Source organism: Mytilus trossulus, chromosome 3, assembly GCF_036588685.1.
Source record: "Mytilus trossulus isolate FHL-02 chromosome 3, PNRI_Mtr1.1.1.hap1, whole genome shotgun sequence".
NCBI lineage: Eukaryota > Metazoa > Mollusca > Bivalvia > Mytilida > Mytilidae > Mytilus > Mytilus trossulus.
This window is the reverse complement of record NC_086375.1, coordinates 16,366,496-16,383,626: the sequence shown is the minus strand read 5'-3', so window position 1 is coordinate 16,383,626 and position 17,131 is coordinate 16,366,496. Positions and strand designations below refer to the sequence as shown.

Below are 17,131 nucleotides of genomic sequence, written 5' to 3'. Positions count from 1 at the left end.
GGAACTAGTGTGTCTCAGTTTGAATATGATAGTCATCGTGGTTGCATACATAATCTATAATGAATCTCTGACTGAGAAATAATCCCAGATTTTTTATTCCTCTTTTTTTTAGTTTGTTGTACACATACCCAGGTAAACATTCTCCCCAAAAAACATTTGACTGAACACTTGGTAAAGTTAAAAAAAATTGTGATTAATTATAGTTAACAATCTAATCACATGACATAAACGTAATTTGACATGCTGATTACCCCAAGCCGACATTAAGAGTTCGGTATGCCATTTTCTACAAGTAAAGTTTGTCTCTGTATGCCACTTCGACCTGACATATCAAAATTCAAAATGTCAAAAGTACAGATGACCTTTGTATATATATTTCACAAACTTTTAGATATTTCAAAAATATTCTATTCCGAAAGACGAACACATACGCTTTAATATCAAGATGGCCTTATTTACTAGTACTCCTAAATCTAAACTTAGAGAAAAAGTCTTATTGCTGAATCTGGACGAGAGCGACAACGAGAGTTCATCTGGCTATGATTCTCCTGTATATGTCTCCGATGAAAACAAAGACGATAAGAAAACAGTTACAACTAAAGTGGTGGAAGTTGATTCATCAGACGATTCAGATTTCTCATCCGATGAAGCATCCGATGATTCATCAGACGACGACAGCGACGATTTAGATGATATAGATGACATACAGTCAACCAATGATTCGATGAAAGTTACCAAGATACAGGCTGTGGTTGATAATATTCAATATATTCTGTCCATGCCAGACTTACGTGATGTCATGTTCCTTGTTGGAGAACAGAGAATTCCAGTATATGGATTGAAGTCGATACTTGGAATAAGGAGCCGCGTTTTCTGTGACATGTTTGTAAAGCAGTCGCGGGAAGACATGAATAGCAAGAAAAAGTTGAAGAAATCCAAAGATGAGAAACAAACCAAAAGTAGCACGAAGACCACCATAATAATTGATAGTTATGACATCGAAGTGTTCCGATCATTTCTATTGTTTTTGCACTGTGGATCCGTTACCATGGATGCTTCAACTGTTGTTGGACTACTTTGTTGTGCTGTAGAATTTGACATTGCTGATTTGAGAAAGGCATGCTGGGAATTTGTAGATACATGTCTGTCATCTGTTAGTACCGAAACTGTTATAAAAGAAACATTTCGTTATGATGACCATAGTGCTGCGCAGAAACTCCGACAAACTATTCTTGGTCAACAGAAAAAGACAAAACTCCAAGACAAACAAAGTTCGCAGATGCGCCTGTCTCCAATTGGAAGAGAAACTGAAGTTTAGGAGAATTTTGTTTTGAAACTGTGTAGTGCTATGCTTTGAAATATATACATACATTTTTAACTTATCTAAAACTAACTGTTTTGAATATCTATTTGTATTCACTAAACGCAGTTGTCATGTCTACTTTATTTTATAGTGCTTTATTAAACAATATAAAAAAAAACAGATTTGTGTTCATTGTTTTAAGATTAGCTGTTTAGATGATATTAGGGTTTAAAATAATTTGCTCAACCACAATGCAATTTACTAGGCTATTTTGTTGATACGAAATATGGATCTAAACTTTATGATGTACAAATTGCGGGCGATACAAAACAAACTAAACTACAGCATAAACATACCAAGATAATAATTAAACATGTATAAACAAACTTTAACGTATACCAAGTATTTTCTTTGTAATTACGAGTATAACGATAAGAAGTATAGGTCACCAAGTTTTCAAGCTACAGATTGTGTGCAAAACTCTCATTTTTGTCCAGTTTGGCTTTGCGACAAAAGTCGCAGTATGCTAGATACATGTATAACTATCCGCAGGTGGTAGTGTAACCAATTTGTATAAAGTTTTATATTTTATAGGGTAGAAGACCTGAATGCTTCAAACCTTTTATGCAGAGATACCTTATACATGTATAACTAACTTTCCGTCTGTCATATGTCCATTGCCCTTGATCCAATTCTCATGATTCGTCGACTTCTTAGAACAATAGTATTTTTTTTTCGTGTGATTTTTTTCACATATCATGAGAAGTAAGAAAACGAATATTGGTATGTATATTCCTTGTAACGCCTACATAAATGTCAGACAGAGAGTTGACCTCAACATCTTTTTATGTTCAGTGATCAAGGTTACATAATTATGTCCATTTCTCAGATACTAGTACTATAAGCAGTATGGTGTATGTGGTGTATGGAATGATTGTTAATGGTACAAGTCAGCCTGGCAGGTTTCATCTGACGTTAATTTATTTTGATGTTTCGTTTGTCGGTCAATGTAAGAATTTTGTTTTTGGTCTGTTTTTAAGCACTTTAGTCAATAGATATATGAGTAAATGTAAATGTCGGTTTAGTCGGTTACCTCGGTATCATCTTACCTTGACCTCATTTTCATGGTTCGTTGATTGATGATAAGTTTTTGTATTTTGGTCATTTTTCCAAACACGAATATGATATCAATAGGCCAGCTTTGTTTGGTTGTTTGGTGTATGGAACATTAAGTAAGGCATTTATGACTGTATCGCAGAAATTATCTCACACGGACCTCATTTTATGGTTAATTGGCCAATGATAAGTTTTTATCATTTTGTCAGTCAATCAGATACTAATGATAAGCAACAGGTCAACACTATGTGGTGTACGGATATTTTAAGGTGTAAATGTGTGTCTTGCATGGTTCATCTCACCATAACCTTATCAAGGAAAAATAACTTAGGTATATATGATTCATGGTTGTAATGAAACCTTCATGCTAAAGACTTTCAACATCAATTCAAGGATAAGTTAAACAGGCGAGATATTTCACCATGTGCACTCTTGTTAGATACTATGGGAGAGCTTTAAAGATACTAAAAGTAAAATAATTATGCCACGTAAGAACATGCAAAGAATGCGTGTATGGAATGCTTCCAAACACATAAATCAAAAGATACATCACCAATAACGGTGCACAAAACACTACACAGAAAACGATTTAGAAATAATATGTAAGTAACGAGACTCTCAATAGGTTCATCATCTCCAGGATTATGAAAAGGGATGGAGGAGAGCTTGGCAAGCCAATATTTGTAAACAGTGTATGTATTTATCATATGCTAGGTTATACCCATAGGGAAGACAAAAAGCAGTGTGAACTCAGTTGATCCAGAATGTTAAGCAGTTCCTTTTCCACTAGTAGCTTTTGCTAATTACGTTTCTACTTTGCAAATTTTTATATGCTTTTCTTTTTTTGACCACCCAACCCTCCCATAATCTTGGACAGTTGTGTAATAGTTTAACATAAGAACAAACTAAAAATCCATTGAAAAAATTCAACTTATTTGATGGATACAAATAGTTATACATTTAGCAAACTAAACACTCGTTGGACGTGAACTGCATGGTACTTATACATCTCCACAACAAAACCCATGTACAGATCTGAGAATAGTCGCAGTTACTGACAGCTAGTTCAAAGTTTGATAAAAAAATCTTTCATATTATACCAAGTATTTTTCAGTCTAAAATACTCATATTCGTTAAAATAAAATTGTTATGTATATCTTCGGCTCTTTTAAATAATTGCGCATCTTTTCTTTCGTTCCGATTTCCGCTTCACCTAATCCTATGAAAAAGGATCGTCCTTTATAAATTGAATATCTTTTGATATTTGAAACTTACTCATTATAGATACCAGGACAAATGTTTGTATTTACGCCAGACGCGCGTAACTTGCGTCTACAAAAGACTCATCAGTGACACTCAAATCCCGGAGCTAAAAAGGTCAAATAAAGTCCGAAGTTGAAGAGCATTAAGTACCAAAATTCATATATGAAAGAAACTATTATAATTGAGTAAAAAACGACACAACGCACACATTAAAGTTGAATACAATAGAATTTATTTTGATCTGATTTTTTACAAGTTCTACATTTTATTTTAAAATTCTTCAGAGATCTACTTAGGGAAATCCTTCCTATATGTTTCCATATCTTTTACGGAGGTAACACGGATGAGGCCTCTTTTACCAACTCTGGTGAAATCAGCAAAGAAGTCTCCCATGACGTCGTTGCCGACTGTATCAATCTTCATTCCATTCACAACTGTTATTCTGTCCTCTTTGTTTAAATCCTTATCGAGCTGAAAAACAAATATAATGTTCAAGTAGTTTATTTTTCGTAATTTCTATAGGACCAAATCTTGTTAACGGTTTCCCTAATTCTATCAACAGGGATATTTTGTAATTTAACGGTAGTTGCGAAATAAGAGTAAATAATTCTTTCACGAAAATTAAAGCAATCAAAGAAGAAATTGCCTTCTTTAATGTGGATCCATATTTGTTTTACTGAAACTCAAATGTCCGATTTATGATTAATTTCAAGAATAAATGCATTTAAAAATACACAATATTGGGTTCGTGTTTAAAATGTTGAGGCAGTTATGCAAATTGCACATTTCTTCGAAACATATATTACCATTAGACGAATAATTTTCGACAACATTTTTTTAAAAGACCAGTCAGCTTTAGCTACACCATGCTGGCCTTCAAAATCTCACACTGATATCGTATAGTTAATGAACTCCACAATGATTAGTAATTCATTTGCTTGTCAAGACACTTATGATAAATTAAAAAAAATAATTGATCTGAAGCTCTATTTTGCCCCTCCCATCTAAATGTTTTCTCGTTGCTTTTTAACCATTTCTATTTTCTCTCATAAAGTAAAAAGTGTGCTACAGTTACTAGTAATACCTTAGGTTTGATAAATATTGCAATTCGAAGCTCATTTACTGCAACGTTCGAATCTTTATATTGCGCCTGTGCAGAATTTGATATTCCCATGAGTGCACATGCACCGATAGCTAGCAGTGAGATGTTCGGCGAGAATACGCCCTCACAGGACAGTCCGTTTACAAATGTATAAGTCGTATCTGAAAAGGAAGCATAAACGTATTACTATATTCTAATAAATTATAAGAATACCGAATGTAGAGGGTATATTAAAAAGTTCATAAAGGGTTCAATCGATCATTCTGCCTCGCGCCTGATTGCTTATGTCATAATGAACATGTTGTGCCATATCTAGCTGGTGTAGGTATAAAAATGTATAATATTGGAATATGTTTTCAAACAGTATCAAAGTCCATAAGGCATTCAAATGCATGAAAATTACTGAAAAAAATAAGATTTTTAATTAGGGTTATGATGAGGCTAATGTTCCAGATTTAAAATTTCTGTTTTTCAGGGGTATCATTTGCAGTCAATGTACAGAGAGAGAATAAAACATTGCTTTGCTGAATATTTAATAAAGATATACCAATGGAGACGAAAATAGAAGCTTTTACTGATTATGTTATAGCCATATGTGTTCAGAAAAGGAAACATTTGCAGGGTAAACTGACGGTTCCGAAAATATTTGAATTTTATGCATTTTAAATGCATAATTTGTTTTTTTTATGTATATTATTTTTCAACTTCTCTGTAACCTTTGTACTTGCATGGTTTTATGAGAATAAACTATCTATCTATCTAAGTCCGAATAAAGGACTAGGGAAGTAATTTTTCGTCTAATTGGCGCAATCGTATTTTTCTTATTTTGGCGCAATCGTATTTTTCTTATTTTGGCGCAAATGATACCATGAAATTTTAAAACATGTGATCAAACGTAGCATTGAAGAAAAAAAGTTGTGTCGCAAAAGGATGCATTTTTGGCGCAAACGGATCTTTCCCATTTCGGCAAGGTTTGACAGCTAGTTGAGTTTCAAAGACAAACATATATTTTAACTAAACGACGTAAGATATTTAGGTATACAAATATATTTCAATCAAACGGTAATATGATCGATCTTATATAGTTTGCAAGTGATCCCCTTTTGTATGAGTTATTTTCAGTCACTATGAGTTAGGCCACCATAATAACTAAAACAGAAAAATCACCGTTATATTTTTTTTCAGTATAAATAATCATGTTAATAAAGGGACAATTACAACCAAACTTGAGGAGATGGGATATTTCATTGCGCACCTTTCGCAATTAAGGTATATAATCATTAAACATTGAACACGCTCACCATCCGGATACGAGCTTAATAATACTAAGATAATGGAACAGTAATACCTTTTTCTTTAGCGAGAACAGGTAGAAATGTCTTGCAACAAATGAAATGGGACTTAGCTCTCATGTTCATGTGGTTATCAAACTCCTCTACACTCTGTTCTGTCAATGGACCTTCCTGAAAAATAAATATTAAAAAAATAAATAAATTATACACTATTGCTACATAAAACACAAATTCCAAACATGTATAATGAGTCCATTTCTTCTCATGTTTCTGTCGGTATAAAAATTACGGATAAAACGTCAAAAAATCACAAAAATATTAAAAATTAAAAACGGAAAGTCCCAAATCTTTGTTTTATTGTTTTAAATGTGGAGTATATATATCTAATGTTAATTAGAATTGTAAAACTGCATGAAACAAAATGGCATGCAGGTTTAACCTAGGAACAGTGGACATAACTCTAAAAAAAAAACTGGTACGTTTAAATCAACGATTTTTCACAAGTACACTCTTAAGCTTTTAAGTAATAGATTAGTTTACTTCTGTTTCATATAAGCAATTTGAAAACTTTGCTTCTTCAAAACGATTTACTGATTATAAGAGTTGTCTCCCTCAATTTTTGTAAATGATAATACTAATACAAAAATTGAAATAATCTATTGAGACGTGGGAAAAGGTTACATATCAATAAATAAAATAATTTTGGTAGCTAATGTTTGACCATATAAAAAAATTGCCTTTATATGAACATGTAACTACAATCCCGATCCATTTCACGAACGTGACCTACCGAATTAGACTATTTACCGGGTTCGTTATAACATGAGCAGCACGACGGGTGTCACATTTGGAGCAAGATCTGCTTACCCTTCTGTGGCACCTGAGATAACCCTCAGTTTTGGGTGGGGTTCGTGTTGCTCAATCTTTAGTTTTCTATGTTGTGTCTTGTGTAATGTTGTTTGTTTGTTTGTGTTTTTCTTTTTTAGCCATTGCATTATCAGTTTATTCTCTATCTATGAATTTGACTGCCTCTTTTCGTTTGAAAAAGAAAACGTATATATAGTGTTTATACCTCCCACCATTTACCAAAGGCAGACAACACGTGATGAACTCCGCCATGTTGTTCCTGTAAAACTTTAAGAATTTTCTTTGCGCCAGCTTCAGTTCCAATGTCTTCCTGTAGAGTGATGATAATAAATATTTCAATACATCGTTATGTTTCAGAAGCGATACAATTTGTTAGGCCTATAACATGTATAATTAAAACAACTTCAATATGGTCGTAGTATTTTATAAAGTATATATCTAACAAAGATTTTCAAAAATCATATAGTTAGAATTTTGTCTTTAATAAAATCAAAACAAATGCGCGAGTCCGACTTGACAACATAAATTCCATTTTATAAACTACTGAATGTATTGTTAAAACTACATAAGACAAAGTTACCGATCTTTGACAATTTTTGTAACTTTGCTTTTTTTGTTTGTTCTCTAGGAGTCGAAATTGTTTATAACCGTGCATGACGGGGAAACACTTGCCGTGAGCACATCATAACTCCTTGCCAGTATTTCCTCATAGATTCCAGTTTTTTTGGGGGCCAAAACACTTGATCAAAATTTATTATATTTAGCATACGATTAAAGATAGTTCTTCGTACTGACTCCGTTTGTTAGAATACAGCACAAACAAGCGCATACCAGAGCTAACCTACGAAACTCACCGCAATAAGTATCAGATTTTTTTGTAAGTCTGCACTGAAACTCTTCTTCAGATCATCTAATCGCTGTTGAGACCTGGAACTAACAGCTACCTAAAGATCAAAATATAAGTTTATTTAAAAGCCAGTCACTGAAGTCTCCGTGTCGTCCGAATCGCTTATCTGGTTCCTATGCGTATCTTGCCAAGTTGACTCAGATGGTTAAGCACTCCTATGTCTAACCATAACTCCCCTTGAAGTTAAATGGTTACTCCATATCTGCATGTAAATATTTGACTTGTGGACTTAACTACAACTGTTGGAGTTATCAAACTGTAAACCTTTGTGTTACCGTTATCCGATGTAAACACTCGGATAACCAACTTGGAAAATACTTTTAGATATTTTTGGAATACGTGAAGTATACATGAGAACACATTTAATTTAAACTTGTTGAAAACACACGTCTGAAATCGCAGATGGATGCTCCGGGAATGGGTACACATTTGGGTCATGGTGCAAACCGTCAATTAAAAACAAAACAAACAAAAAACATACAAAAAAACTCAGAAATTGTGTTTAAATATCAATCTATTTTAATAAAAATGACGACATACCTTGGCTCCTTCTTTGAGTAAAGATCTAACGCATCCTGATCCAACAATACCTGTACCACCAGCAATGAATGCAACTCTGCCTAAACGTAGAAAACATAGAGAACATAACAGAGAAGTGATCGAATTGATGTTTCTTTAATTGAGTAGTGACCGAACTATTGGTACTTAAAAAGATTGACAATGCTGACAAACTTTCATGTGTCGATAATCAAGTTTAATACCGATAATATTGAAAATAATTCTAATAATATGAAACAAAATATGTCTATGCACCATTTCGATTGGGCGAAAAGTTGTCATTTCTTCAAAGTCAGAACAGAAAAAAAAAGATTTCAAAGTCAGAACAGAAAAAAAAAAGATTTATGGAAGGACGTCTTGATACTAGAAGTATTATTTTCTTTACAATTTTACCCAAAACTAAAAGAATAAATATACTGGTAAACAATTAAAAAGGTGTTTGATAGGAATGAAGTCCTTTATTTTTTTCGGACTACAATGTGTACGGTATGTGTGATGGATTTGAATTCAATCAATAACTTTGAAATGTTTTCTCATATGTATACACAAAAGGGAGGACTGGTAATTGTACTTCTATTAGAATAAGTAAGTAAGTAAGTAAATGTTTATTATAGTGACCTGTGTAATCACATTTCAATAGAGTACAAATATATTACATACACAATAAAATACACCCGACCCATTGGGTCTATAAGTCACTTTCAAATAATAAAACATAATTCTTTTATCACGGATTTCAAACAAATTAATGAAAAGTAAGATTAAGCTTAATTTCAAAATAATTAATTAATAATGATAAATTCAAACTTATATAAAAAAATAATTAAGAATCACGGAAGTTATTAGAAGATCGATTTAATAGATGTCAAGTTGAATGCATAATTAATTAATAATGAAAAATTCAAACTTATATAAAAAATGAAGTTATTAGAAAATCGATTTAGTAAATGTCAAATTGAATGCATAATAAATTAATATTTATAATTAAGAAATTGGAAATCTTTAGATTGACCAAGAAGTAACCTTTTTACATTTTCATATTACAGTCAAATACAATCAATACTGTCATCTGGAATTGCAATATACTGTTTATCAAACTGTTCCTGTATTATATAACACTTCACGTCTATGCCGGAACGCTTTCACTGTATACTTAGCCAGCTTTCTAGGATAGTTTGTCATCAAAAAGATAATTTTTGCATGAACCCCCTGAGGGGTTCATGCTTATATATTGGCGAGTTTTGGATGTGTCTATGGGCCACTCGATATCTCTCGGCCGGAAGTCAGAATAAAATTCTCGGAACGTCTCGAAAGTTTTCGGTCATTTATACAGGTCTAAACAGGTGGTTATCTATGGCTTTGATATGGTCCTTTGATGACCCCTGACGACGCAATTATGTTTGTTTTAAAACGAGCACTGTGCACTGTGTGTATCTGGGTCAATTATAACGTTGTCTCGATAACATGTAAACTAATTATGTTTGAAGATTTAACCACGTAATACTGACTGTGTATTTCATTATAAACTTACGTGGAGAACATCCTTGTTACACTATTAATATAAAGCATTATTTCAAATCCTTGCAGCTCAGAACAACCGTAAACATAATTTACAATATTCACAACAGAATTTAATTACAACCATAGTTATGTTGATTTTATACTGTTTTAGTATGGATTAAGTAGTTTTTGCTTATAGTTTGTATAGTAATATATTCACATAGTGGAATGTAATAATTTAGAAATTATAGATTCAATATCATATCCATCCGTAAATACTTGACGTTCGTGTTTATTGATATCATATATAATATTCAAAAGAATTTGAAAAGGAATTTGAAAAAGAAGTCCTAGCAGGAACGTTAGTTTATAATAAAATTTTGATTCAATTTTTGTTGGTTTGTTTAAATAGTTTAACCTTATAGCATCTACATATTTTTACTATGATACGGTTTTGAAAATTGTATTCATTGTGTTGACCAACTATCCTACACGTCTTGATTCATTCACATTAAAGATCACATTTCAAAAGGCTGCACACTATCGTTTTGCGTTTTCAAAAAAATCCGGATAAAATGTCAATAGAATGCAACTATTATATTAAGATATTTGATGAAGCAAATGCGTTTTCTTTTCCTGAGCATCAGTGAGATGCTTTCTATTTACTATTTCGTGCGCTAAAATAATACTGTATGCAAAACTATTAAATTCACTCGAGAAAGCTTATTTTCGTTTTTGTTATCTAAATTCAGGACACGGCAGAAAGAGATTTACATTTGACATTTTCGAAAAGCTAAGGATTGTCTACCCAAGGAATAGATTCCTTAACTTTGTTATGTATTTAGCCTTTTAACTTTTTTCATTCGAGCGTCACTGATGCATTTTTGTAGACTTAACTCTTGTCTTGCGTGCATCATTTTAATTCTGGTATCTTTTTATATCTATATACCTTTTTATATAAATTGGTTATTTTAAAAGTGGATACAGGTACTCATAAACTTCTGAATTAAGAAATTCTTCGGCAAAACTAAGTTTCCATGTATAATGTTTGAATTTAAGTAAAATCAGGAAATCCTTAAAATTTGAGATGTTTTATGAGACCAAGTCTCTTCATAAGGGGTCCAAATTAAACGCATGTCGCAGGTTTCACCCCATAAACCATCTACCATGAGTTAAGACAGCTTTAAATACCAGTTGGGTATAAAGGCATTCATGTAGGAAACAAAATATAAAGATATGATAGATAAAATAAATGCATCCAGAATTCCAGATTATAAAGCAAACTGAGTGCATAAATTTATACTGCGAAAGGTTTGTGTAATTTGCATAAGTCATCCAGTTATTAGAAATGAGAATTTGCCAAAGGGTTATAATTGGGAAAATGTACATTCCCAAGTAATAAAAAGAATAGTCGAGCTATAAATGACTATTCAAATCGGACCATTCATATATAAGCTGTAAATATATCCTTTCAACCGGCTTCTTCTATTCACAGTCAATGATTTCAATACAAAAGCAAACACAAATTCAGCAACAATCTTTTGGTGACCCGGCAGTCAGCAGTCTTAGGTTCATGTATTGCTTTTCTTTTTTTAAAGAAAGCAACTTGTTTCATCGTTTGTCATATCTATTAGTTCATTGCCAGAAAATATATCATTAAAAGCAGATTCTCTCAAGTCATTATATAAGGAGCAGTGGAGAATAAAGTGACACTCGTCCTCCATGGAATTGCTGTTACAAAACTTACATAAGCGTTCATTTGGTTGCTCGCCGCTATATCTACCTGTCTCTAGTCTCAAAGGAAGAATTCCTCATCTCAGCTGTGTTAGGAAAGATCGTTCAGTTTTGTTTAAATTTAATTTTACATAAGTTTCTATTTCAAAATTAGTCTTTAGTTTCACATAAGTTCTCAACTTTGGAGTTTTCACAATGTCATTTTTCCATAAACAGTTATAGTGTTCCTTCAAGATGGATTCGAACAAAGTCATACTTATAACGTCCTTGCGCTCAAAGTAGTCCACAATACCAAGTTTCATGAGTATGTCTTTGAAGTCAGAACACCAATTATTTCTACATTTTTCATAGTCGTGATTAAAGGCTTGTTTTGTAATGCGAGAGACGCACAATATTAGTCCAATGTCTGTAGTGGCACGGGATCCATCCGATATCCCCATAAATACCAAGAAGTGGGGCAAAACGATGAACTCCTAAAAAGTAACGTATAGATCGGTTCTGGATGTTCTCTATGGCTTGAAACTTTCGGTTCCCCCAAACTCCGGATGCATAGTCTAGTATAGGCACAACACACGAGTAAAATAGCTTTTCAAATGACTTTATTCCAATCTCTTTAAATGAATGAATGTTAGAAATTATTTTTCCAAGTGCTCTACCAGCCCCTTTTGACAGTGCTTCGGCGGTTGTGGTAAAATTTCCGTTAAATGTCAACAACTTCAAGTTTATTTCTTCCGGTCATGAAATTGTAATCAGTCTGCTTACATTTTGATTTCTGAAGTGAACACATTTAGATTTATTGGTGTTGATTAAGACTCTCCAGCGTTTACACCAGTCCCCGAGCTTATATAACAATAATTGTAGATCGTCTTCGTTTTTAGCCAATAAAGCTATATCGTCTGCATAAAGTAACGCCGATAATTTCCTGTCTGAGATGTCAATGCCAATATTCAATTCATTCAGTTCAGCTATTAGGTCATTTATGAAAATTTAGAATAATGTAGGCGATAAATTGTCTCCTTGTTTTACACCAGTTGTACAGAATATGTCTTCGTCCGTTTCACATGCATGCCAAAATTTTTCTAGTACAGTTTAAACGAGACATGACAAAATATCGAGCAAAACTATTTCTTGCATGGCACACACAGCGAATATTTTTTTTAGTAAAAATCAGTAAAAAAAATGTTCTCCAAAATATAACATGGCTAGGACCTGACAGTTTTTAGCAGTGTACAAATGAAAATCGCCCGGAAAACTCCGCTTGCTGTCTTTTTGAGGGACCGTGCAACATTTCACCTATTAACCATTAACAACATAGGTTCTCAATTACTAAAAAAAGTTCTAAACGAGATAATTTCAAATCAGAGTAAACATATTAACTTCCTTATATACAGTCGAATTAGTCTATAGGTTACACAAAGGTGGTTCTTAAAACGTTTGTATCAGGGGAAACATTTTTCTTTGACTTTCAAAACATGTAGGGGAAACGGATTTCCTAACCATTCACATGTAATATTCCGTATTTCTGCGTTTTTGTTCGATAACGTAATTTATACGACTTTTTTTATGACTTCGTGAACTTGTGCCATTCATTTTTGCTGGTCTTTAGAAAGACAATTTACAATTGTGCAGTGAACGAAGGCACTTATACATAACCTTATAATTCTATTTGGAAACAAAAATAAATTCCAAATATATAAATACATGTATGAATATACATGTTTTATATGTCGTGTACATGATTGGATTTTGTAGATATAACCACCGCAGAGAAAAAGTATCATGGATTTCGAGGCTTTCATATTCAAGGTTTTGAATTCTACCCTTGTTGAAAACCTGAGGATACCTCTACAGTTCATTAAAACATCAATTACTTTTTTGTAAATTGAGTGCCGTCTCCCTGAAGCACTTAAGTCATATCTTTTCATTTTCATATTTTTTCCCCTGTTTGTCTCTGTTTTCTTGATTGTTGGAACGATTAGTGGTATCTAACAATATTTACGAAAATTTTCTGAGAATTATGAATATTTCTTTTCTGTCAGATATGGATCATTACCAATGATAAAATGAAATGCCGTACATCATCACTTCTTATAGAGGTTTAAATTTCAAATATTCGTCAATAACTTAAGATATAGAGCAATTTTGTCTTTAACATTTCAAATGTTAAAGGGTACATTTGTATTTTTACTTCGATTTGAAGGAAATTTATTTCAGTTTTTTCTTTTTTCTGTGACAAAGTACAAGCATGTCGGTATTGCAACGATGTATGATTGACACTATACCGGGGGCACAATAAACAGATAGATATGAAAAAGAAAAGATATGGGGTATTCTGTATCAGACGAAAGAAAAACTATTACAGTGTTGAATCCCATAAATATTCACAGTGCAAGCAGTATATAATATTTTCATTGAGCAACATTAACTTTACCGTTAAAATGAAAATGCCAATGGAAGAGGTTGATTATAAAAAATGATTTACTGTGTTAAAAAAACTTCGACTTAAACAATGAAATCTTACACGTTGGACATGAAATATTTGTCGATAAAGAAAATTAAATTATGTCACTTCTGAAATAAGTTTGTCGATAACGTAACTTATTCTGACGGAAAAGAAACGTGAATTCGATCTCTACTCTGTTACGGGCTGTATACAACTTCATTAGCGCCACTAAAGTACGTCTTCTGTTGATTATTGGTTAATCTGGGCTCTGTTGAATAGTTGTCTCATTGGCAATTATACCACATCTCCAGGCTAGTATATTCATATGTGTGTGTTTTTGTTTAGGGGCGAAGTTTTCAAAAGTTAACAGTGGATCTTTCAAATGACAAATTACAATTAAGTTTTGACAAATATAAGCATTATTATCAATAAAAGTTCAATAAAAATTGTAAATCTTAAAAATAAAGAAAAATTGAAATTAATTTTAAAAAGCAACCTCAATCAGACATGCGCCAGAATGTAATCTTCAAAATGATGATGGTTTTCTGTAACTAAAGAAGAAGAGAAGAAGAATAAAACGGGGGAAAGTGTTGTCATGTTAGAAAATGGGTTGGAAACTTATTGACTATTTATCACAAACCAAGTGAGTTTCGACTAGATTGCTATCTCATACTTTTTTTTTACTTAAACATATACTATTTTTAATTAAAGTATTTAAACAGTAAGTGCTATTTCATTATTAGTATCTTCAAGCTACCAATATTCAATGCAGTAGTTTACGACTTCTATAACAAAAATGAAACATTACAACAAAATTTTGAAAAGGAATATGTAAAAACATGTATTTCTGAATCACTGTGAAAAGCTAAAAATAAATCGAAAATCAACCTAATTCGTCAACTCTAATCATGGGTGTGAAACGTATGATTTCAAGGATAAACCAATATTTGAAAAAATTGTTATACTCTCTCATTCCGGTTGTGACAAGTATGATAAATTTTGATGAACCACGATAAAATTTGTCTCGTGTTTTCCCCGCCATAACAAATGTTTTAATGATTTTTAGTTTGCAAATTTACAAAAATACAACTAGTTTTAAATTTGACCTTTATCACGAGTGGATGGATATCGAACATAATGAGATTGTGTGGCAGAATCTAATGTACTAAGTATATAGTTTCACAAGTTAAACTTTCAGTACTGTGCGTGTTTGGTTCTGAGAATGATGGCCATCGACATTATTGCTCAACCAATAATTCATATTTCATATACACGGGATACCAGTTAAGAATTGTATAAAATTGAGAATGGAAATTGGGAATGTGTCAAAGAGACAACAACCGGCCAAAGAGCAGAAAACAGCCGAAGGCTATCAGTGAGTCTTAAATACGGCTAGAAAATCCCGCACCCGGGACCGTTTATTACAAACCATAGGCGTAACCAAAAGGGAGAGTCTCGAGGCCCGGACCACCCCTTTAGTGGGAACATATGTTAGATTATATAGGGAATCACTGAAGCATGATTGGAGCAGACCCCACTTTAGGTCGATAAAGACAAATTAAATATAATGAAAAAAACCCAACCAAAACACCATATAACTTAGTAAAACTGTATCTGATTCAATTTGATTTTCTTGAAATTCCCCCAATATATATGTGTCAATTTCTTTCTTTTTTTTAAATTTCAAGTATTCATTAATTAATTACATATGCATATAATTTGATATCATGATAGTACATTATGTATGTTTTCAAGTTAAGAAGAGAGTAAAGATGATATCAGATCACTAGTGGGGGGGGGGGGGTAAAAAAAGGGGGTGGGTTGGGTGGAAAGTAATGACCATTGCAGGTCCACTGCGGTGTCATAAACACAAAAAAACCTTCAAATTTGACCTTAAGGTATTTGACCATACCATTTGGTATACCTACAATCCTCACTAAAAGATATTTTATTAAACCGTGACTTTTAAAAATCTTTGTATAAGACTAAACTTGTAACAATCTTCATCTCCGAGGTCAAGGCTATTGACCGTAAATAAATATTACCGTATTTTCCATAGCAATGACCTCGATACATGTTTTTTTTAACAGTTGTTATTGGTTTTGAACGAACTAACTATCAGTAACTGCATGTGAGTGTTTTCAGATTTGTACTTTGTGCCTTTTTCGTTTTGAGGGATGTATAAACTCGATGCCACGTCCGACCTGTGTTTCTGTTACATGTTTTTCATCATTGTACTAGTATAATTATGTCTGCCAGGTTTTTTCTAAAACCCGACAATACGCATGGTTTCTTTTTTCTCATCGTTGAAGGTCGTGCGGGTGCATATATTTCATCCACTTGTAATTCAAACTTTGGTGGTAAGGAGTTGGTCTCTTTGGTAATCATACTACAGTCTCCTTATTTTTTTTTTTATCAAAGTAATATTTTATAAATCAGTTAATGAATTAATGAATTGCTCGAACATTGTTGAGGACAAGAACTATTTTAATATTTAAGTTTGCATCATGTAGCGTACTATATATAACGAAGACATGATTTCGAACGGTATTTTTTCATTATTTGCACTGAATGTTCAGTTTTCTAATGTATTTAAATACCACACACCTAAGACCTTACACTTACATAGTAATAGAATATTGCATATCAGTTCTCCTGTACTCGCCCCTATTATGTAACGAAATAGAAAGGTCAATATTGTGTCTGAAGCTGTTAACAAAACGAATTCACACTGTATCACAGCCAGTTAAATAAATTACACATGCTTATACAACAAAATAGCGATAATAATTTACTTACCCGAATATTTCATTATCATACAGTGCTTTTATCACCGTTTTACAAAGAGTTTTATAACACAGGTAAGTATATTTGTAAAGGGCTAAATGTTAACCCGGTCAATAATTAGAATAACAAACATACGTCGCGGTTATAGTGAAACACTGAACGTGACTCATTCTGAATGCAAACACTCGATCTAGAATAATTATTGGAATTCACAAACAAATAATCAGTTTGCTGAATGCGGGAACTGAATCTTATTTGA

The 17,131-nt window shown here is 32.6% G+C and overlaps 2 protein-coding genes across 3 annotated transcripts; one reads left to right on the top strand and one right to left on the bottom strand.

The window, feature by feature from the left end:
- The first annotated feature begins 445 nt into the window (after positions 1-445).
- Positions 446-1,318, top strand: LOC134710507 (serine-enriched protein-like). Its single transcript, XM_063570877.1, has one exon. It carries the CDS (start codon positions 446-448, stop codon positions 1,316-1,318), a length of 873 nt encoding a protein of 290 aa, XP_063426947.1.
- A 2,573-nt stretch (positions 1,319-3,891) lies between these two features.
- On the bottom strand, positions 3,892-17,029 carry LOC134710255 (dehydrogenase/reductase SDR family member 4-like). Of its 2 annotated transcripts, XM_063570531.1 has the most exons (7): positions 16,885-17,027; positions 8,391-8,470; positions 7,798-7,887; positions 7,149-7,253; positions 6,133-6,247; positions 4,767-4,945; positions 3,892-4,153 (listed from the first exon to the last, which is right to left on the bottom strand). In XM_063570531.1, the coding sequence occupies exons 1-7, from the start codon at positions 16,901-16,903 to the stop codon at positions 3,971-3,973; spliced, it is 771 nt and encodes a 256-aa protein (XP_063426601.1). In that variant the 5' UTR covers positions 16,904-17,027; the 3' UTR covers positions 3,892-3,970. The 2 variants fall into 2 exon arrangements, with proteins under 2 accessions (XP_063426601.1, XP_063426602.1); XM_063570532.1 differs by lacking the exon at positions 7,149-7,253 and having other exon boundaries at positions 16,885-17,029.
- Positions 17,030-17,131: the final 102 nt, after the last annotated feature.

What these genes read in the sequence shown, in the direction of transcription:
- LOC134710507 (XM_063570877.1), top strand. Translation starts at nt 446, where the DNA reads ATGGCCTTATTTACTAGTACTCCTAAATCTAAACTTAGAGAAAAAGTC.
- LOC134710255 (XM_063570531.1), bottom strand. An exon ending in TACTCAAAGAAGGAGCCAAG is followed by an intron (nt 7,888 to 8,390) that starts GTATGTCGTCAT and finishes TTTGATCTTTAG; the next exon opens with GTAGCTGTTAGTTCCAGGTC. An exon ending in CCTTTGGTAAATGGTGGGAG is followed by an intron (nt 6,248 to 7,148) that starts GTATAAACACTA and finishes TTTATTTTTCAG; the next exon opens with GAAGGTCCATTGACAGAACA.